The sequence below is a fragment of the Corvus kubaryi genome, unplaced genomic scaffold, assembly GCF_017639235.1.
Source record: "Corvus kubaryi isolate FWS band 111438036 unplaced genomic scaffold, C.kubaryi_AGA036_p1.0 37398, whole genome shotgun sequence".
In the NCBI taxonomy this organism is placed as follows: domain Eukaryota; kingdom Metazoa; phylum Chordata; class Aves; order Passeriformes; family Corvidae; genus Corvus; species Corvus kubaryi.
Window position 1 is genome coordinate 5,367,639 of NW_024581137.1, and position 22,754 is coordinate 5,390,392.

The 22,754-nt window shown below is 40.1% G+C and overlaps 2 protein-coding genes across 6 annotated transcripts in view; one reads left to right on the top strand and one right to left on the bottom strand.

The window, feature by feature from the left end:
* Positions 1–113: 113 nt before the first annotated feature.
* On the bottom strand, positions 114–17,705 carry LOC121672029 (M-phase specific PLK1 interacting protein). 2 transcript variants are annotated; one of them, XR_006018732.1, is made up of 3 exons: positions 17,056–17,506; positions 8,267–12,157; positions 114–4,205 (listed from the first exon to the last, which is right to left on the bottom strand). XR_006018732.1 is itself a non-coding variant. In XM_042044445.1 (2 exons), exons 1-2 carry the CDS (start codon positions 17,407–17,409, stop codon positions 11,954–11,956), a joined length of 558 nt encoding a protein of 185 aa, XP_041900379.1. In that variant the 5' UTR covers positions 17,410–17,705; the 3' UTR covers positions 11,535–11,953. The 2 variants fall into 2 exon arrangements, 1 of the variants encoding a protein (XP_041900379.1); XM_042044445.1 differs by lacking the exon at positions 114–4,205 and having other exon boundaries at positions 11,535–12,157; positions 17,056–17,705.
* Positions 17,706–20,118: 2,413 nt separating this feature from the next.
* Positions 20,119–22,754, top strand: part of SUGCT (succinyl-CoA:glutarate-CoA transferase) — a 346,592-nt gene continuing 343,956 nt past the window's right edge. For 3 of the 4 annotated variants that reach the window (XM_042044439.1, XM_042044440.1, XM_042044441.1), the window contains exon 1: positions 20,120–20,321. In XM_042044439.1, coding sequence (XP_041900373.1) covers positions 20,162–20,321 — 160 coding nt within the window. In that variant the 5' untranslated portion in view covers positions 20,120–20,161. Of the gene's footprint in view, positions 20,322–22,754 lie in introns of all 4 variants that reach the window. The other variant, XM_042044442.1, reaches the window with a different exon arrangement.

Below are 22,754 nucleotides of genomic sequence, written 5' to 3' on the forward strand. Positions count from 1 at the left end.
TTAGAAGCTCTGTACATTTTTCCCCTCAGACTGCTTTGTGTTACGGATTGCAGATCCTGCTGTGAGACTTCCAAGCAAGCACATACGTTTATGCAGGACAGTGAAAGAAGACATGCAGGTAGTAATGATTTTTATTTGCAAACTGTACTTGCCATTACAATGTTGCCTTTTGGGAATTATGATAAAACAGCCAAAAAATTCCAGAGAACTTCGCAGACCTGTTCTATCAGAAATTCAAACCTATTTCAGCTTTTAGCATCAGGTGAATTGGAGATGACCTTCTCTTTCCACTGATCTCCTGGGAAGCTCCAGTTCAGTTTGAGTTTGGGTATTTCTTGTTAGTCTCAGCCATTAGAATGCAAATTGTTTCTTCACATCCAGGGAAACATTCTGCACACTTTATGTGAGTGCCTGTCATTTGTTGCTACCTTGCAGCCTCCTCCACTGCTTTTTTTTTTCGTTTTTTCTTTTTCATTCCTCAGTCCTGTATTAAGGTTTCAGCATTATGGAGCTTTTGTAATGTAAAAACTATTAACAATGCCCTTCATTATGGGAAGCTGTAAATCAAAGCACCATCAAAGGACTGAAAAAGTATTTCCATCAAGTTCTAAAAATATTGGATTGTTTGAGATGCAGTCCCAATATGAGGCTTCCTCCTGTCTTGGCTAAAGTATGTTTCTGTCTAAATATTTAATCCATGTGACATGTTCGTGGTGGCAAGAGCAGAAAGGGAGTAAGGAGCATCCAACAGAACTAAATATGGTCACTGCGGTCCATAACAAAATAAGGAAGCTGGTAGTTTAAATTTAGGTGAGATCATCAATTTCCTTTACAGAATTGGGAATAAAAATGCTATGAGAATGAGAGGGATCAATTATATTGACTAAATAAAAATAAAAATGTTTAAAACCTTCTTTTGACAACAAAAGAGGCTGCAGTTAACAGGAAAAAGTCAGGATTTCATATGCAGAATAGAAAGAACATCAAAAATAGATGCTTCACTGATGCTCAATTTGAGGGAATATATTTCTTCTGTTTTAAGTGTGATTGATATTTAAAACAGCTCCTGCTATAGGAAATGGTGATAACTGACCAAACTTCTACACAATGCAGAGACAACAGTTTGACAAGACAAAATCAACATGAAAAACATACAGGCACTTGCTTTGCTGTGCAGTGTTTAATAGGACACGGGCTCTGCTCTTTCCAAGAGAGCACCATTTGGTTGTGTAACACCTTGACGAGTCATGTAACTCTGTTGAAGGATTTCACAGGACAGGAGAGAGAACACATCCACAGCAGCATTATTAAATTCATCAGCACATAAACAGACCCAACAAATGGGATTAGATTTCTTATTGGTAGGATGCTCCGAAGTGCACCAGGGAAGCTGGCAGCTCCTACTGTTTTTCAGAACCGTTCTAAAACTGTTCCTAAATGGGAAGGCAAAAGCTGCCTCAAGTTGTCATTAAACACTCTGTAGGTAGTCATAAAAAGCAAGGAATCAGGTTTGTAACACATGTATACCCTGTGTTTTGCAAAACATCATCTACATCATGTGAAGTATTACATATTGCTGGAATATAAATTCAGCATTTGCACAGCTTGACCACTACCAGGAATGCATTAACATTTTTAGACTTGATTTACTGTAGCTTTTAAAAAATAAAATGCATAAAACCCCCTTATAATTATGGTGACAGTTCTATGCTTTAGAAAGTGATTGTGTCACTTAAAGGTTCTGTCTAAAAAGAGTCCCCAACCAAAGAACAGTTCAGGACCTGAAATCTCAACTCTGGAAATCAATTTGTGGATTATTTTTCTGTTTTGAAGCATGGAAAGTTTATTACAATATTACATTTTACAATACTGTCACAATTGGCTTTCTGACTCATTAATCTGAAAAGCTGAACCACAGGACATGAGAGAGCAGGTGCTGCACCAGATCAGGCATCAATCAGTTATGAAGATACTGGTTATTCAAAAAAAACCAAAAAAAACCAACCAAACAAACAAAAAAAAAATCTTGTTAAATTAATGCCTAGTGAGCTAAAGACTGGTTTGCTCCGTGACAATTGCTTGAGAATCTTCCACTGGAAGGCGCTAGGCTTCTGATTACAGCATAAATCATGTCCACATGCAGTGAAATTCAATAGTGCAAGTACTCCTTTTCTAAGGAGACTGTGACCTCCATTGCTATGGTGTTATGAATGAAAACTTAAAACTATTATCTTAGGTTGAAATTGTTCCTGCTGTCACTGCAGATTTTAGTTCCGACAAAGGGCAAAAACCAAAACCCCTGTTAACTTCAGCAGGGATTTCCATTTAATTCTCCAGTGTCAGAAGTTTCCTTTTGAATAGAATGTTGTTTTTTAATAAAACCACCTTCCATTAGAAAAATCATGTATAATTTCACATACATATTTGGCCACAGAAGACTCTCCTGGAGAGCTGTGAAACACACAAACCTGTAGATTATCAAAGAAATCATGGAAATTCTAATTTATTCAAAGTCCTTGAATGCTCATTCTTTTGTAAAGAGCAATGTTTCTGAGTCTATTGGTATTCCCTACACTAGATTTGAAAGGTGCTTGAGGAAACTAAGGGGTTCTTTTCAGAACTCTATCAGAATCTGGAACATGTAATGAACAGTTACAGCAGTGTGAGAGAGATGCTCACAGAATTAAACAGCTACCACGTATCATTAGCATGTGTTGGAAAGCATGGCTGACTTCCTGCTGGCATTCCTCCTCCCAGGAAGGCAATGCATTTGTAACTTGATCTGAATGTGTTATTGATTACCCAGTTTCAGGGAATGTAATAGGGAGAGCAGAAATCTTTTTTTGTTAGATAGCAACTCTAGTTTAACAATCTTCTTACCATAAGTCTACTGTACTATGCAATTTCCCTTACACACTTTAGGTATATAAAAGGCGGACAATTTTGCCCATTTTCAGTCTGAAAAATAAATTTGGTTTGATACTATTTTCAGACAGAACAAGCTGTATTATTAACTTCAAAGTTTATAGCCAGAATGTCCATGAAACAGATGTATGAACCCCAGCACTTCATCTGCCTTTTTACTGGATAAAGGCATGGAGGGCTGGTGGCTGAAAGTGGCCTGGTCTGGAACTCCCTCTGGGATTCTTTCTATTCTTATGAATTTAAAGGAATTATGAAGTGACAGCAAGCAGATGTCTGTGTTTACACGACTCCAGAACAGTCCTCTCTGGAGAGGAGAGGGAAATTCCAAGAAAAAGCTGTGAACTGTTTTAACTCTTTCTGATTGGGATACCACAAAGGCAAATCTTTGAATATTAAGTGTCTTTGTTGTGGTTTAAACAAAACTGGTGGTTTTATGTGGGAGTTGCCAGGTGAGGTTCAGACATAACATTGTGCTGGATTTCATAAGATGTGCTTCTCTCTACCACCAAGTGATGGACAGTGAGATTTGGGATTTGACAAAATCTATGTAGCATTTCTTAGTAAAAAGAGTATTTAACGTAATGCTTTAGTTTATGGCTACTGAAAAGGTCTGTATCCCATACCTCTTCACAACTAGAATCATCAAAGTTATTAATTTTACTCACTCTATACACATGTATAGATATTACTTGGAATTTTAAAACCAATTTTTCTTTACCATTGTGAAAGATCCTTAAAACTTGCAACTAGTAAAAAGAAACAATAATAACCAAAGCACATTCAACAGGACCTCAGGACAAAAATAATTAAGCAGGAGCGTGAAAACTGCAGGCAGATGATTGCAACAACATTATTATTATAAAAAAGATGGTCACTGGCAGCTCCCATCCTGAGATTGACTGTTGGAAAAGCTCAATGGAATTAACTTTCTTGTTTCAGCCATCAGCAAGCTTAGTTTGAAACACATTTGAACTATGCAATCTTAACCTGTCTGATTTGAAAACATTTGTTTCTGCTTTGTCAGAACTAGGAAAGTGATAGTTCAGAATGGAAAAATCTTTTTGTGATACAGATAGCTCTGAATAATACATTGTTTATTTTATAATAAAATAAATAGATTAAAAAAAAATTATGGGTGGCTTAAGTCACAAAAGAGTGGAAGCCTTTTAAGAGAGAAATATCTGGTTCAAATGAAGTGTCAACCATAGAAAGTATATGGGAATAGCTGGTGGAAAGTGACTCCAGAGCAAATGCAAGGCTTCGTCACAAGGTTGTGGAACCTGTGAAGAAACAGAGTAAGGGAATGAATACAGGTCTTACCTTTCTTCAGCTTTCTACTCTTTTGTGTCCCTTATGGGGACACTTGTTACACGTTCTGGACTCCTGCCCATGGTCTGTGCTGATGCTTTGTGATATTACAAATGACTGAGAAAGACGCGTGCAAATGGTGTTTTTGAAGGTGCAGACCCTTTCACTAGATTGTCTCCTTGCCATGAGGTGCTGGAGGGGCAAGGCAGCTGTATTGATGACCCTCACCAGGCCCTAAATTGGATTATTTATTTTGGGATGCTTACCTAGAAACACTGTTGCTGTTAAAGCCTTGACTAGATGTGTTTCTGCTGCTTTTCTCTGATACATCAATACAGCTAGAATGACACCAGAACCTTGCTTTTTCCTTCTGCTCATTGAAAGGTTTCAAGATGGAAAGCAGTTGTTCTGTAGCAGATCTTCTGGCTGTTCAAAAGCTTCTGAAGTAGGATTTAGCACTGAAGTAACTGGCACTAGAGTGAAGTTGAACTACCTTTTTTAACTGGCAGTAAAAATTAAGCATATTGAATGAAAAAGATTCCTAGGCAGACAACCTTTTTATTTCTGCTGCTCACCAAACTCACTTCTCTCTGAATGCACATCTGCTTTCTTGTCATTCATGGATTTAAAAACAATAATACATCCTGTGGCTGCTGGAGCAAGAATACTCGATTTTATGCTTTCATGAGGTAGTTCTCCATCCAATTTGGTGTACTATCAACAAGGATCTCCTCAGTGGAAATCTAAGTATTTAAGAGATGGTTGTGTTGGGAAGCTACCAGAAAGAACTGGGATCAATGCAACCCTTTCCCTGTGCCTTCTTCTTACACACTTTTTCTGTTGTCTTTTTCGAGTGACTTTGCCTGGGGTTCTTTTTGCCTGTTGCTGAATTTGCAACGTTTAACACAGATCTGAGCACCACTTGTCTGCATGTTCAGTAGTGGCCTTTTTTTATTAATCTGTGCAGGGTGGCCACTATGGCAAGGGCATGTCTGTGTTGTACAGTATTCACTACACATCTGACAACAAAGTCCACCACTAAACCACTGCAGGCTCATTTAGATGAGTCGGGGGGATCTGTGTGACTTTACTTGTCACAGTTTTGTCATCTCCAGCAATGTAAACTAACAGGACCTGTAGTGACTGTGGTGGGTGGTTGGATGACACCGATTCCATCAAACCCTCCAGCAGAGTCCTGCAGGGTGGAGTGAGCCTATTTCAACGGAAAGGGCAGTAAAGGTATGTTTATTTCCATGGAAAACCAATGCAGAAGAGCCTTAACTTACGGCTGCTGTACGGACAGTACTGAAAAAAAAACAGAGGGGGGAAAAAGAGACAGCAGAAAACTCTCTGGAGAGGAAAAATTTGGTTAAGACTGCCTAAGTTATCTTCTCTGGATAGAGTTGGGTGGGGGTGTGTGTGTTAAAGAAAAACAACCCACTTTTGGTAGGTCCCTTTAAACTGCTTGAAATATAAAGTACACAAAGCCTTAGTAATGCACTAGAATCTACTTTTCAGGCTGTAAGAGGATAGAGACTTGGTTAGTGTGTACTGGGATGATCTAATAGCAGAGATAAACTAAACTGGGCTACTACCAGTTGTACATTCACAAAGTAGAGACAGTAACTATTTCTTCCTCACATCACAGCCCTGAGGATGACAGGGTACAGAGAGCCAGTGTATAAAACATGCAGCAACTGTTGTGAGAGGAAATCAAATAGTGTCAGAAAATGCAACCAGATGCAATAGACACCTTGAAAACAGGGATTCAAAGGCTCTTTGCACAAGCTTTCTGCATGCTTGGAATTTTATTTAGAAGCTATTCTAAGTACAGGAACACTGCTGGTAGTGTAAGCTGTCTTCAGTTCCAACAGGGACACAATTTGGCAGTTCATTCATTTGCAAACAGACATCACGGTTTCTCAACCTGTTGCCCATAGTGCACAAACAGCTTTCTAACATCTGAAAATCAGAAACCCAGTAATTTTCCTTGGTGTAATTTGATTGCCACAGCAACCAGGAGGCTACTAAAAATTTACAGGCAAGGGCAACAGCCTTAGGAAAGTGCAATGGCAAGTAATCAATAGATTCTCAGTGCCTTCTTATACTTATTAACTCAAGTTGTACACTTGGACCATTTGCAGATGTTAATTCTCCCTTTTATCTTTGTGAAAATCCCTGAAATTTTCAAATCCTATTTTTTCTTAGCTTAAAAAAAAAAAAAATGGGACAAAGAAACTAGACTTCACAGACAAGTGGTGAAGACTGTCTCTTCTGCAAACTCAAACGTAGGAATAGTAACATGTTAGTTTCCAACATCTGTTACAGGAATACAGCTCAAAGCTTTCTTTTAAATTAAAAAAATCTTCATAAAGACACAGGAGACGGTAGTTTAAGAACACTGCAATTGCTACTTACAATTATCAATGATACTACTCCCTAGCTGGCAATTGGTACTTTTAAAAACCTGTGTTAGCTCTGTTATTTGTGCTTTATGCTGTGCAGTCATCCACAGAAGCTGTCAATTAGCTTGATTCCTCTTCCCTTAACATTAGCTCTGTGATGCTTGAAAAGAGAATGATTTGAATCAGAGTGAAAGAGGTTTTGTTCTTCCTTTTACTGGTATTTATACTAACAGTTGCATCAACATGTTCAGCAGTTTGAACTCATAGGAATTTCCTCACGCACGCAACAAAGATTTAAACCCATTGACTCTACACTAACAGCTTTTAACTACCTTGAATACACAGCAATTAGACTGTGGCAAAATACATACGGATACCAGAAGGTTTAAGTGTAGTTTAATACAGCATCAAACAGCATGATTACTGCTACACAAAAGCAGGGTAGTACATGCAGATTTTTGGTGCAGATTATAATAGCAGGAGTGTCAGCAGCATTAAAAATTTCACTCTGGAACTGTACTGGTATGACCCCTTTTAACTGCAGGAGTTACATTCTTGTATACAAATGTTTACATGAACAGTTCAGAACAGCAATGTGCAACAGCCACAGATCAGGGAACAAAGGGCAGTGGAATTCACCTGTGATTTTACTGCAGAAGATGCTGATGAAATTTAAAATCCCAGATGTGCACTAACCAACCCTGATAGAGTCTGAACCCCACACAGAGCTGGCGAAGCAAAGTGGATTATTATTTGTCTCAAAATACCTCCTGGGTCCTGCTGCACTGGAATGGCAAGTCTAGGGGTAACCTCTAGGACTGGAAGGGTAGCCACACACCAAATATCTGCCCAGCTGTCTATAGCCCAGGAGGCAAAGGTTTCTTAGTGTCATCAACGAAGCAGTGGGGATGAGATTCAAAAAGCCTTTTTTGCCAGATCTAAAATAGTTTAAAGGGGAGGCCTAGATTTGAGGTCTAACACTCAAGAGCTATTAATTTTGTAAAAGTAAATTCAGAAGTCCAAGTTGAGAAATTATTGTTAAATTTTAGGTCAGCAAAGCACACATTTAAGTGAAAATGTCAGGAAATTAAACTGAATCAGTTTGTGCCTTGTGAGACATACAGACCAGAAGTTACTTTAGGCAAAAAAAATTTGGTTGTGAATTAATTACTGAATGCTGTATTACTGTCGAGTGTAAACACAACTTGATTTCTTTCATTTCTTGTGCTGTAAAAAGTTGTTTGAGCCATCTCAAATGATAAAGTTTATCTAGTTACCTATGTCAATTGGTAAGCGAGTTTCTGAAAGCTTGAGACATGAAAATCATTACATGACTCTTCACCAATCAGTGTGGGCAATCCTCCCTTTTCTCTACCAGTTCCAAGAAGATAGAAGGAAGGCAAACACCAAGATTTGGGGAAATGAGAACAAAGTCTTTACTCTTGAGGATTTTGGAAAATATTCTAAAAACTAATTTAATTCATTACGAGACAGTCATGTATAAAAGCACTTGTATGAATTTGGATTCAGAACAATTCCTAGGCAGAGGAGTTAACTGCAGTGCTGGTAAAAAGCACTGACAGATAAATGCATGATAAAATTTTCAAGCTGTAACATTATATACTTACACATCCCAATTGCATGAGCAAATCCTCTGACTTCAGTGAGGTTACTCAGAAGGGCAGCTTGAAAACCAAACATACTATGAAAAACTTTTCTTTAGAAGGAAGGTGAACAGCTACTTGTAGAATTTCCATATCATGCATTTTTCAAATGCTCCCCCATCTGAAGTCTCATGAAATAATTTATATAAAGTTAAGAACACATAAAGATATCCTTAAAAAGAAAAGCAACCTGACTGCAAAAGTAGTTATCCATTCTGCTGACCAGACACATTTTACCTAGTAAGTGTTCCCAGCTTTGACATTAGGGAAATACTACATCTCAATGCATTACTTCTAATTCTAAAGAGGAGGAGTTTGACATTAGCTTTTAAAATTCCATTTTAATATTCTAACTTATTTAACAATTTCAGAGTGTGTACTGAGTGCCACAGAAGAATGAATATTCCACATTATAAAGCTGGAATGAAAACCCAAAAGTTTGAACTATTACAGTGCACATCTTGGGGTAACTACCCACCCAGTGTGTTGCTGCATTACACATGTACTCAGCTGATTTAAGTTCAGTTACTGTCACATCAGCAAAATTTAGTAAGTGATGCAGTTCACTCTTAAAGACAGAAGCAAACAGCAACAAATGAATTAATTTTTTGCTGGAAGAGTTAGTTACAAGTTATACTTCTTTACAACAACTAAAGAGAAAGTCAAATGGACTTCATAGACAAACACAAGGCAAACAAAACAGAACGGAAAAGTGTATGAACACAAACTTCTGAAAAATAAGCTAACTTACCTTAAAATTTAAGAAGTCTGTTGAAGAAGGAGCAATGCCCATATACTGTGTTCATTACAAAAGAATCTCTTCATTAACACAACAAGCACTACTTTGTTTCATGGGCTCATGAAGAAAGGATGTATTTTGTGCTCTATATTTTATCATCCAGAGTCATACTGTTACTATGAAGTGGCTTCATTAACAAATGAGGAAGTGATATATCCTCTCTCCATCAGAAACATGTGGGGAAAACAATGTTTGCCATATGGTAAAAAGAAAAAAAAACTGGTGAGGAGTTAAGTGTTTAAGCTTCCGGGATATCATGGCAAAAAAGGCAAAGCTTAAATTGGCTTTAAGTACATTATATTTATAGTTCTGAACATGTGTTCATGCACTTTACAACTCTTCAACGACGTATTTAAAAATTACCACAATTGTAGAATTTCTCCCAGAAGCCAGAAAGGTGCATCATTTTTAAGTTTTTGGTGCTGATTCTTGACCAAATGATTAGAGTCTTTAGTAGTATAATGTACTTAAAATTGTTGGGTCATAACCTGAAGTGCACTGGAGCAGCAGCTTAACAGATGGCATTGTGGAAGGTCTGCATGGATTAAACACTGCTTCAAGATTATTTCCTCAGTTCTCTTTCTGGAACATTTACCTTCACTGATGTCTGACACCTGGTTCCAAGAGTTAAGAGTTATTACTTACAAAGCCAGAGGAGTCTGGCTTTGATGCCTGGGTCAACTGCAATCCCAAAGTGGAAAAATCCATCTTTGCGATGCGCAAGGGCAGCTCATACTGGCTACTGTGTAAGAAGTCCCACGTCTAACAGTCTTTTCTCTCAGGAATCCCTTACCTTTCCTTTCTCCCTTCCAAACCCAGACTCTTCTCATGTCCAGTTGAGAACACATCATGCCTTCACTCTCTTAAATAAAATCATATGTTTCCCCAAGATCACCAAATATTGCAAAAAAGAAATTGCATTCAATCACATAGGAAATGGCAACAAAAAAGGTGACTTGGTTAAGCACACAACAACTTTTTTTTTTTTTTTGTGAGCTTTACAGCACCTGGCAAGGTTTAAAAAAAAGGAAAGAAAATTTTACACTTCACTTTTCACAATGACATTGATTAACTTATGTATAAATTCTAAAGACTACAACTTGTCAAGTCATCTCAATTTTGCTGGTACCTATTGCAGATAACAATACTGATAGCTGCCATTTAAGGCACAGTTCTTTTGATTCTGGGATGAAGAGTTAACCATTCTTGATATCCAGCAGGCATTGTGTTCTCAGTTCTCTGCAGCAGCCTTTTTAGATGTAATACTAAAATAACAGAGTCAACTGAGGGAAGAGAGAAGTGACATACTTCAGATTCTGGTCCTAAGAGTACAAGAGACTTAGCACATTTCGACATATTAACCTCCCCTTACAGTTTGAAGTTGTTGCTGAAGGCAGTATTAACCTAACACATCTTATGCTGAAACAGATAGAGAGTACAGAGGACTATTCTACCTCAGCAGAAAACATGTTACTAAGAACAGTTTAATGGGATTCCCTGTGCTTTTCTACCTAACCATGCCTCAGGACTACAAAAATATGTTTTGAGTATTTAAGAAGCTTAAAAGAATACATGGATTTTGAAAACTCAACTAATGGCTTTATTTAACAAAGTTTTTACACTCTACCTTGGCTTAAAAGCCAAAATCAACAAACAAATAATGGTACGTTCAACAAAAATTTATCTACTGCTGCAGGTTTAACATGGCAAGTTAAGAACATGCCCTGCAGCTGGAACTAGTTCTTTTTTATTCTAGATTATGATATTCACTACTGGATTTAAGCATGGATCTTCCATGTAAAGACAAGCTCTAAAAAACCCCAACTCATTACTTTCCTCTTCAGTACAAAAATATAGCATGTACACACACAAAACAATTCTCCTGGCAAGAATGCCTGCTGTAAGTAAAAATAAAAAATATATGAAAAATACAGAACAGATTAATAAAAAGATGCTATGCATGTACTAATGTCAACTGTATAACAAAAACTGTCATTCATTCTGTACTATTCTAGGAGGTGGATCCAGAAAGAACATTTGCATTTATTTAAGCTTGATGTTTTATGTGCTCTTTAGACTTAAATTGCCATTGAACAGACTTGTTACTATAATCCAGAAATTTCTAATATTGATCCAAATATATCGATTCTAAACACAAAAGCAAATGACTTCAGAATTAAGTTTGTGACTCAAGAGTCGGTTCCACAAATTAAATTTTCCAAAACCAATACACTTGTTTCCTGAGATGCCTAAAAGTCATGTTTCAACTTCACATTACACTGCGATTAACAAAAATTACTATGCACAAAACCAGACATCAACTACAGCATACAAGCACATTTACAGAAGTCACCTAATTTCACTGTTACGAACTACTGTGTTAATGTGTACACCTTAACAAGCTCCTAAAATATTCTTTATACATTACAAAACAAGGATTTACAAAACTTTATTTTATTTCCAAGTTATTTCATTCTAAAAATGTTGAAACATAAAAAATACTTCCTAAGAGACCTTACAATAAGAGGCTAACAATCTGGCATGGGAGAGGTAATTATATGAAAACTTGTTTTAACAGTCACAAATCAGTCGCTGGTGATTAAAGAACATTTTGTTCTTCAGAGCTGGCAGGCACTTCCACATAGCCAGAAATATAAGTTTTTCTACCACTCCTTTTGCCTCCCATACATAAAAATATCCAATGCAATAAAAAAAAGGTAGGATAAAAGGGTGGACATGTGATGAAATAAAAGTATTATCTAAGGTCTTGATTACTGTTCATCTTGTTTAAGTGTAAAGATTCTGTCCCAAAGGTTTCCTGACAAGATGGAGTTATTTGGCATTTAAAAGTGTTAGCTGAAATACCTCCCTTTTTTACCAGTACATGTTGTTTGCTCACTGCTGTATTGCTGGTTTATGTCTGTAACAGAAACTGGCTCTAGGCCAGCCCATGGGTCCTCAAGCATTGAAGGTCTGTAATAGTTTTCCACATCATTAGACACTCTTTTCTCTCTGCCATGCGCTGTACCAAATGGAGTAGATGTCCTGGGTGATCCCTTTGGAAGAAAACCATCAGGTAAAGAAACATTTAATAGTCTAATTCAAACTAAAAAAAAAAAGAAAAAAAAAAAGAAAAAAAAATTTTAAATCTTTCATTTTACTGTAGTAGAGCTCTGAAGCTGATTATTAATTGTAATTACTACACCTTGCTTGCATTTTCCCCAGGAAATATTAACTTTAATGTATTTTACTTATGAGTGATGATTTACCAGGATAAGAAAAAAGCACCACCACAGTCTTCTCCAAAATACTTGCTTACATCACTCTGGCACATAGGTGCAGAAAAGCAGCTCATACTATTTTTCATAATCTGTCACCATGTCTAACAAAAGCTGAACAACAAAACAGGGAGTTAGAGACTGAGGAAGAGCTGACAATATTAACAAGAGCAGAAGTCAAATATTAAGTACTTACAGATTGAACACAGTATTGTATAACTGAAATAGCTACAAAGAATTCACTGAAAAAAAATCCTCTTTCAACCAAACTAGTGTTCTGTGAAATTTGAGAACAGATGACTTTATTTTATACACAATCTCAATGGTAATCAGTGATTTAGTAGGTACTGACTTTTGCAGGGAGCTTTTCATATTTTTTTTTTAAGATCAGGGATCACAACAATTGCTTCTGTAAAGCTGCTACAAGTCTGCAGCTTAAAGAGGGCTGTGACATAAAGGAACTCCTATAATAATTTTCTCCTGTTAGCATCATCCATTGTTCTCCTCAGATTCACTCCTCTAAAAAGTGAGGTTTTGTCTAAAGCTGTATCTATTTAAATTAATTTGTTTTAACCAAAGGTAAACAACCCATACTACAGATAGACAATAATCTCCAAGCATGTCCACTGCATGGTTAGAAGAACAGGATGCCTTGAGGCTGGTTATCAGATTTTGTAAAGCAGGGTAAAAGCACTTGATTAATGGCTGCTTTCCCTCACAACCCCAGATGAATTTTTGCATCAGCAGTGATGGTACTTGAATTTGACTAGTAAGCCCTAACAGCATCTATGTAAATAGATCACATGAAACAATTTCTGAGCAAAACTGAGAAATGATGCCATAAAGTGAAAGACCCAGTGTTTAGCCAGAAGAGTAGATTTCACTCACACAGCTTGAACCTATTTCTGCTAATGTGCGGTGGCAGGAACATGTTGATGTGTTTCCAGCAAGAACTTTCCAGGAACTCCTAAAGTTTAATGATAATGGATACATGATCAAACGTGGGAACATCCATGTCTTATTTATAGGGCACTTGTTTCTAATGATTCTTGGCAGTTAGGTAATGTAGCTAAGACGATTTCAAAACAGAAGAATTTCTAAAAGGCGGTGATTTACTATACTGTATCAAACCCCATGAGGGTCAGAGAATCACCTCAGAATACATCTAAAAACTTTCTAAGAGACATGGAGTTTCCTCGAGTAAGCTGACATTCTCTAGCAAAAGTGACATTTATGTTAAGCACTCACATTTAGTAGTGAAACAGCAGTTCACAGTGCATTCTGTCCTAAATAAACACAAATCCCCACCATCTCTAAACCACTACATTTAATGAACACCTTTTAATGTTGACATTGTAAAATCGATTGAATGTGGAGCTTATTTATTGCTGTGTTTAATCTGCAGAGGGCAAAAGAAACCTGAGCTGATATAATGATCTGCAGTATTCAGTGAAGCAGCAAAATAATTCAATGGGAAGGCTCATTTGTACGGATTTATTTAATAACCTTAAATTTCACTACAATATGATGCAGGTCATCAGTAACACTGACATTTCAGCTTTTTTGAAACCTAGGAAATTTATTAGTATGTAATACTAGATTGACAGCCTTCAGTACATGTTAAATTTAAGCATGTAGATTATTTAAGTTTAGAATACTAGTCATCGTATGCTTTTTCCCCTCTGAATTTTTTTTAGGGAAGAAAATCAAAATGTGATTATTCACATTATAGGCAGGTGGAAAAGGAAAACAGCCCTACCTGTATAAGAGAAACCATTCAGTGCAAGAGGCACTATTTGGTACCAAAGATGCTTAAAAAAACCTTCTATTATTTGTCACTAATGTCAACAGGCTTTTTCAATGAATGTTGCTTAAAAAACCAGTCAATCTATTCTCAGTACTTTTTCCTCCAGATTACAAATCTCTCCTTAGAGTAAAAAACAACATCTTTTGGTGCTATTCATTAACATGTTACTGAGTGGAGTAATACTGCCTTGAAACTAGGAACAGTCACTCCCTTTATCAGCTTGCTTCACCTGATGTAATTATAGCTGCTGGCATATTCACAAAACACAAAAATCACAACTGTACCATTTCAAAAGGGTGGTGTTTCTTTTACTTTCTGTAATAATTTTTGATCCACACCACTACACACCTGCTGCTTGTAGCTAGTTCATTAATTCCTGCTGAGTGTAGGAAACAAAACATTACCACTAAATGAATTCTAAGTGGAGATAAGAAACACAACAAAGATGAATCACAGAATGGTTTGGTTTGGAAGGAACCTTAAAGACATCTAGTTCCAACCTTCCTCCCAAAGGCATGGACACCTTCCACTAGTCCGGGCTGCTTAAAGCCTCATCCAGCCTGGCCTTGAACAATGTGGATGGTGCATCCACAACTTCTCTGGGCAACCTGTTCCAGTGTCTCACCACCCTCACAGTACAGAACTTCTCCCTTATATCCAATGTAAATTTACTCTCTTACAGTTTAAAGGCATTCTCCCTTGTCCTGTCACTACACACTCTTGTTTCCACAAACATGTTTTCATAAAATATAAAGCAGAAGCACCTCTGTGGAAAAACCAGAAAGTGCTGTTAACTACTGGCCACATAAACGCCGAGTTAGCCATTTCAGAAAAAACAAGCTCCGTATGCTTTTCTTCAAGTTTTCTGTTTGTTTCAAAGAACGAAAGTCTGCGAGCACAAAATGAGTACAGAATGCTAATGGCATGACATTAATAGAACACTAAAGTAAACAAATTGTCTTTTGGATTTTCCAATGCAAATTTTAAAAGGCCACTTAAGACTTTCATCTCAACAGTGACTGTAGCGTCATAAATGTCAGAGGCATTGTAGTTCACTTAAGAGGATCTACAGAGGAGAGGGGACAATGCAGATGCATCACAAGAAATCTGATGCTCAGAAAATGCATAAAGGCTTTCTACCTGAATCTATTTACGGCCTCAGAGGCAGAGATCCTTGTCCAAACCAAAGCAAATGAGGACTCATGGTTTATCAGACTAACTCCCTCTGTGATTGCCTCTACTGCCCTCCCAGGCAGAACAGCTCATGTGTACCCATGTAAAAGCACAGACTCATGCATTTCTTCAGTCCTGGGCAAAGCTACAGAAATTCAACATCCTTTGAGTCTCTGAAGGAATTGCCATCAGGCCAGTGCTCCTAAACTACTCACAAGGTCTAAAGAAGGAAATGGGAGAAGGGAAGATGTTGTGACAGTCTGAGACTGGATTCAAACTTGTGTATTCTTTACATCATGTTTCTTACCTCAGAATGCAACCTGACTTTATGGCAGGTTTCTTACATCAAGAATGGAACCTACGAACCTATAGGTGGGTTCCTGTCCTCAGGTCCTGACATGAAACAGTTCTGACTAAAACTAAAGACAAAAGGATTCCTGCATACTCTTCTGCTCAAATAATTCTAAGGCAGGCTTTGAAAAAAAAGCTTAAAGAGTGATCTTTTGAAGGGAAATTAGACATCGATGACATAAATTATCCCTCCAGATTCTGCAGCAGAAATGCCACAAGCCTGGCTTTTTCAAAAGGCACTGAGGTTAAGCAATCTGTTGGCTTCCACACCAGGAGAGTCTCTGCTGTTGTGCTGAAGAAAATGTATAAATTTTATAATGATTCCCTTCCACCAACTATGAGACTCCTAAGTTAACTGCATCATAAGAAAAGAACAAAATACTAGTTTTCAATGGACACATGACAATGCAGCGCAGGCACATTAAGATTTTACTAATCTCTATTAACATGTGACTTCATTATACTTCAAGCCTTCAAGTATCAATAAGAGCACAAAAAAATTTTATCATTGTACTGCACGTGTCATTTGTTACGCTTTGAAGGTTTCTCTAATATTGCATAAAGCCAGTCATATACATAAAGTTGTTATTCTGAAAACTGATGTCCCTGTGTGCATTGCCAGTCACATGTTACAAGTAACACAGCTAAAAAAAAGCTTAACTCACAGAACCTGTTGTTGATGGCTTTCAGGAAAACTATACAAACAGAAGCTTTCAGTGCAATGCAAAGACTTTAAAATGAGAGTCTATTATCGCAACAGATGCTCTCGGTTCTGCTTAAAGGATCCTCAGCTTAATTCTCTTTAACAGAACACTCCTTTTCTCCGTCCGTGTCCCTGAAAACTCCGAGTGTGGATAAGGCAGCTCCCATGATGGGAGGACAACACGGGCAAAGTAAAAACACACCGCGCTTCACCTCTGCATTAAAGAAAACTGACCAAAGGGAGGCACGTACAGGACAAAGAGGTTTTTGCTGCCGTTTTGGGCGATGCTTAATTCTCTACCTTCACACGGCAGAATATGAAAAAGAAAGCTGCAAAAAGAAAAAGCAAAAGAAAAGCTGCAAAAGAAAGCTCTTGTGTCTTCGCAACCCGTCAGGCCTGGGGCCCTCTTCCCTGTCCTCACCTCACAGCTGCCTGTGCTCTGTCCGTCCTCTCCACCGCGGGGGAACGGGCGGCGGAAAAACTAACGTTGCTCAGTGCGGCTCAAGCCTCGCTCTCCCCCGAAAATCCTGCTGGCGGGTAGATGCTGCGCTGGCACAAGCCCTCTGCGGGCTACGGGCCCCGCTGTGAAGCAGAAACAGCACCTCCCTCCCTCCCCGTGTCCCTCTCCGCCTTCCCCCATACCTGGAAGTGCCTCTGGAAGCCGCCGGGCGAGCGCTTGTGCGGCGGCGGCGGGTGCAGAGGCGCTCCGGCCGGGGACGCGCCGCCGTACGGAGCCGGGTACCGGGGACTGACGCTCTGCGGCCTGCGCGGGGTCTGTGCCCCCGGCGAGGGGCTCCCGAAGCGCCCGTAGAACCCGGGGCCACGGGGCGAGAGGCCGCTGCCGTACGGCCCGGGCCGGTGGCCGTAGGGCGGCGTGTGGTGGGGGCTTCCGTAGCCCCGCGGAGAGGGCGGCAGGGCCCCTCCGGCGGAGGGAGGGCTCCGGACGCCGCCGCCCCCGCAGGGAGGTGTCGGTGCGCGGAATCCCTGCCGGTACATGGCCGGGACAGGCCGGAAATGGCGGCGGGAGCGGGACCTGTGCAATGGCGACGCCGCCGCGTCTTCTCTTTTCTCTTCCCCCGCCTCTTCCTCGCCAGGCGGCCGGCAGGTTCCGGCCTCTAAACGTTCCGCGGCGGGGAGGGCGAGGCGCCGTCCATCCCGCCTGGAAGCGGGAGGGCGGGGGAGAGGGTCCGTCAGCTTCACACAGCGACCTGTGCGCCGACCCCCAGGGATTCTGCGCGTTTTTGAGCTGAAGGGGAGTAATCTGGAGTGAGAGTCTCCGAAGATGCCTGGTAACTGAGACGATGAGGCTCACGGCGTTCGTGGGCTCGGCGCGGCTGTCAGCGAATGCCCGCGGTTCTACAGCTGCTAAAAAACAACGAAATGAACTCCTGTAAAGCAAAGCGAGTGTTTACCTTACATTTCATGTCACTTCAGGTAGGCTTATTGTGCGCCTTTGTTCTGGAGTCTTTTAAATGTCTGAGCCTGCAAATGCTACGTGTTACGGCAGTCCCGATTGAAAACACACAGGGACTTTTAAGGAGCACTTTAATGGACAGGGTTTTCGTCAAAATCAGTTTGAACTGTCAGCAATTAAGTGAGTGGTAGCTCAGGCAAAGACTTACTCATACAAATTCGTGGCAAAATGCTCTTTTGTAGGAGAACTTCATACTTAGCGCGAAGTAAATTTAAGAATGCTATTTATTACCATTCCTGCTCTGTTCTCGAGTACATATTAATGCAAATCCTCAAAAATTCTGTAAAAAATACTAAAGGGGTTTTTATTATTATTTATTTCTGTCTGTACAACAAAGCACTACTCGGTTTTAGGACATTGCAACATAGGAAAATTAAAAAGGGCTTTCAGAACAGCAGTGAACAAAACTTAACTATTAAAATAAACAGAATGTTTCTATGCTTTATACACCAGTTTTGCTTTTCTTTGGCTTTAAACAGGTTTTGGTTTGTTTTTTTTTTCAATGGCAACAACTAACTTTATATTCTCAGGGAATTCAGCTCCTCACTATGTTATACAATCTCTCTGTAAAAAAATGAGGCAATATCTTTTAAATTCTAAAACGGAAAGAGGCTAAACCTGGCCATTAAAATTTTTTGATAATCCTTTAGTCTGGAAGACTATCTGTTTTTATTGTGCACACAAGGAATGGCATGTCTACACAAGACAGTTTATCAATGTAAATAACCAAATGATCTGATCTATCTCATTCCAAAAAAGCACAGTTTAATTTAAACCCTTTTCACACCAAATGAATTAGAAATACATATTGTTGTGCACATGTTGAGTAATACTAGGGTAATTTTGCTGATAAATTTCTTCTTGTTCACAAGTCTTTAAGCATCCATGTAATACTTTTGATTACACACAGCATGTCCAGTCAACAAATACGTCATGTAGGTTTTCTCTGTGTTCTTCCTCAGCATTCAGGGAGACTGACATGTGACATTTCTTAAGTCCGTGCTATTCGCAATGCTCGTTTTCAAGCAGTCAGAAGTTTCGGCTGCTTTTGAGATACAGCAGTTGTCTTATCGTCACATATTTCTCATGAATAAATGCCAAACCTCTGTGCAGGCTTTTTCATCCTATTAAAGAGGCAAGAGGACACCATGGTGTTCCTGTAACAAGCCTTCTGCTCTGTCCTAACACAGACTAAAAATAGTCTGAGGGTACTTCATTCAGCGAAGAGTTGCTCAAAGGTCAGTTCAAGCTAACCCTTCCATAGCTATGCCCAACTGAAAATACAGCTTACAGTGTAGGTAATATTGCACCTTCAGTGACGGAGAACTGAGGTGAAGGATCTACCTCATGCTGCTGAGCAGATGTACTGGCATCCAGTGCGGCTGCCCACCTTGGTAAGTGTGGAAAGCTCTTCGGGGGGGTGGTGGTGGGGGGGTGATATTCTACTTTTATTCCACCTTGGCAGTGTTGTATGTCACGGTCTGTACACCGAACTGGCAGTACAAATTTCCAGCCATCAAACAGCGGAATTCCTGCTGCAAACATCTTGTGAAAAACGAGGTTCACTCTTAGTAAAGTTTTAAGGAAAGTTTAATAAAAGGGACAATTAGGAGACAATAGCAAAAAAGGGTATTATGGCCGGGTGCTTTGGCAGAGCCAAAGGCACACCTCTACATCCAAAAGATGTTCTTTAAAAGTACATCACTTATTGCATATTCATCACAATCATGCATGATTCATAAATTCTTTGGAGTTTCTCTGTATCATCTCGTCAGCCTTACCTTCCTCCTTGGCTCCATTCCCTCTCTGCTCCCTCCTTAAATTCTTCTCTCTGGTTTTGGGTCTTCTTCTTCTCTGATAAGATACTCCAGGAATGTGAAGGCTTTCTCTGCCTATCTTTTCTAAACTGACTACAGAAACAATAGACATTCTGTATCATGTATTACATTACAGAACCTAGATAAAGTTTTCCTAACATTAAGGAACATGAAAAAAAGCCAACATCACAATACATTCATAACAATCTCCTGCTTTATGAAGTCCAGCCAGGAGTTCTTCATAGGACACGAGAGGCGCACCGTCCCGCCGCTGCCGCGGAGGGGGAACACGGCAGTCAGCCGGGACCGGGACCGGGATCGGGATCGGGCTCGGGGCCGTCCGCGCGTGCGCGCCCCCCGTCCCGAGAGATCCAAGGCTGCCCCGGGAGCGCGAGGGGAAGGGGGCGGTGGCGGCGGCGCCTGCGCGGAGCGCTCGGTGCTGTCTCAAGTGGCGGGGATGCTGCGTGCCGGGCTGGGTAGAAGAAGCCGGTGTTGTGGAGGGCTCTGGAGGAGCCCCGCAGCTGCCGGCGGCAGCGCCAGAGCCCTGAGCGCTGCCTCCGCCTCCCCCTCCTCAGGCAGGGGCGGCGGGGCGCGGAGCGGAGGCGCTCCCCCGGCAGGTACCGAGCCGTGCCGCGCCCTCCTCTTCCTCCTCCTCCTCCTCCTCCTCCTTCTCCTCCTCCCCCCCCCCCCCTGGCCGCGTCGGGCCCCCCTGTCCTTGTGATCCCGCCGGGCTCGGAGTTGGTGCGGCTGGGGCGGGGGTCGGAGCCGCTTCGCTGAGGGGCGGGCGTGAAACACCTGCGGGAGGTTCCTGCGAGGGGGTGGCGAAGGGGTCCCTGCGCGGCCGTTCTGTGCGGAGCGCAGCCCCTGGGCAGCCTCGGGGGCCTCGGACTTTGCACCGCGGCCGTGCGCGCTGCCCGCGGGACCGCGTCGCTTGTGACACGGAGCGTGTCGGCACTCCAGGCAGCCTTGGCTAATGGCATGCCCTGTTCCAGGCCTGATTTTTTTTTAAGGTTACCGAAGTGTAACTGCGTACAGTTGTGCTTTTAAATTTTTTTTAAAAATTGAAATTAAATAAACCCAAGCTGCAACAAAGTGATCGTTCTCTGGTTTCAAGTTTCTCTGTTATTAAATAACAGAAAAATAGTAACAGTAGCGTTACTAGCGTCACTAGAATCGGAGGGAGTTTGCAGTTCTGCCTCCCACTATGAACATACCAAGTGTGTCCTGGGCTGGAGTGTACCGACTGATTGTGAATTAGTCCGCGGTACTGATGGACTTGATTATAACTTACTGCATGGATAAAGTAAAAAAACTGTGCAAAGTAGAGACAATAGACTTGAGCAGTCATGTCTTCTGGAATTGAAAGTAATTGGAATGGGATCCGTTAATTTGCGTTGTTGCAAAAGTTAATTTGCTCTCTTCCAGGTGTCCTCTTCTGTCACTTACAAGTATAAAGGAAATATTTTTGGAATATGACACAAGAATTAATTTCTGTTTTGTGGAACAGAAATTCATATGGTTATTCATATGGTTAGGCTAGGTCAACCTTGGGACAAGCTATTGAACTTAACTAAAGTATGTAAATCATATTGAGAGTGAGTGGGTCTATTTATTCTTAATCGAGTTATTTATGAAAGATACATATGACAGTCTAATTCACAATAAATTCAAGCATCATGGCAATTGAGAGTTTACACAGAGGATGTAGTCAGAGCTGGGAGAGTGATTTTTCATTCAGTCATCAAGTTACTGGTATAAATAAAAGCAAAAATACAAGAGAGAAATGTGAGTTTGCATGTTAGAAAATTTAGACTGTTGAGTCAGAATTCTAACAAAGTCTAACTTTGGGTATGTGCCTGCTTAGGAAGCTAGTGATGAAAGGAAAAAAACCCGGGAGATGTTTCTAGTTAATGCTGATCAATTCTGATCTCTTGTGTTTGTTTATGATGTGGTTTTGTTTCTTTTTGTTCCTACAATAGATAGCACTGCCTTATTCAGGGTTCATGTACCAGAACTGCTGTTTCTCTGATATCAAAAGGCTTTCTACTGCAGTTTTTTCAGCAAATTAGTGTCGCACTGGAATACAAATCTAGCTCCTACTTTTTTTTTTTTTTTATTGTGAATATCTGTGTTCTTCTATTCTGAAGAGACAAACAGGACTATTCATTTCCTCAGTTTTCAAAAGCAAACTCTTGATCTCTCTTCTTTCTTGCATTTCTTCATCATTGTGGACATCTGTTATTGACTAGCATTAAAAGAACAAAAATCACAATGGTCTGTTTGTCTTCAGAGAAGCTGTTATGCTCTCCTATTCTGTTCCAGCTGTGGAGGAGTCCTAATCCCTGAATGGAGTTTTAGATGATACCATAATGTGAGTGATATGATAATTAATAAGAGTTCATCAGTTTTAGTTATGCATAAATACATATTTACAGCCTAATCTCAACATTTTATAGGCTTTTTTGGGAAATATCTTTATGGATTCCTACAACTTGGCTGCAGGTAGAGAACCTGTTGGCTCTGAAAAGTTCCTAGTGTTCTGGTAGTGTATCTGTGAGTAGCCCTAAATATTGACTCAGGATGAGAATGGATGAGCTATTAAATAATAAAGTGCTCTAAAAGGTGTGGAAATAATAGAGAAAGGTGGACATTTTTAAACTGAAATTATGTCTTTATAATTTTGGGGGAGCTTCAGTAAAGCTTTTTACATATTTTTGGTAAAAAGAGTAATGTTTTTGTGGAGCAAATGATGCACCCAGCTTGATAAGACTAAAGTTACACTGGAGGGTCTGTGGTGTTTTCCTGGCACAACATCTGGAACTAACGGAGGTGTGGAGCACTGAAGAGAAGTAGCAGCCTGAGATTTTCCTAAAGGCTTTGAAAGTGCAAAACACATGGCCATTCTCATTGTGCACGTTTTCAACCTGCTGCTCGATCTCCATATTGTATTAAAGCCCAAAACCTGTTAAATGGAAATCTCCCTGGAGTATTTGGTAACAACGGAGGAAAATTTCTTAAAGATGAACAATGGGATGCAAGTGTCCTCACTG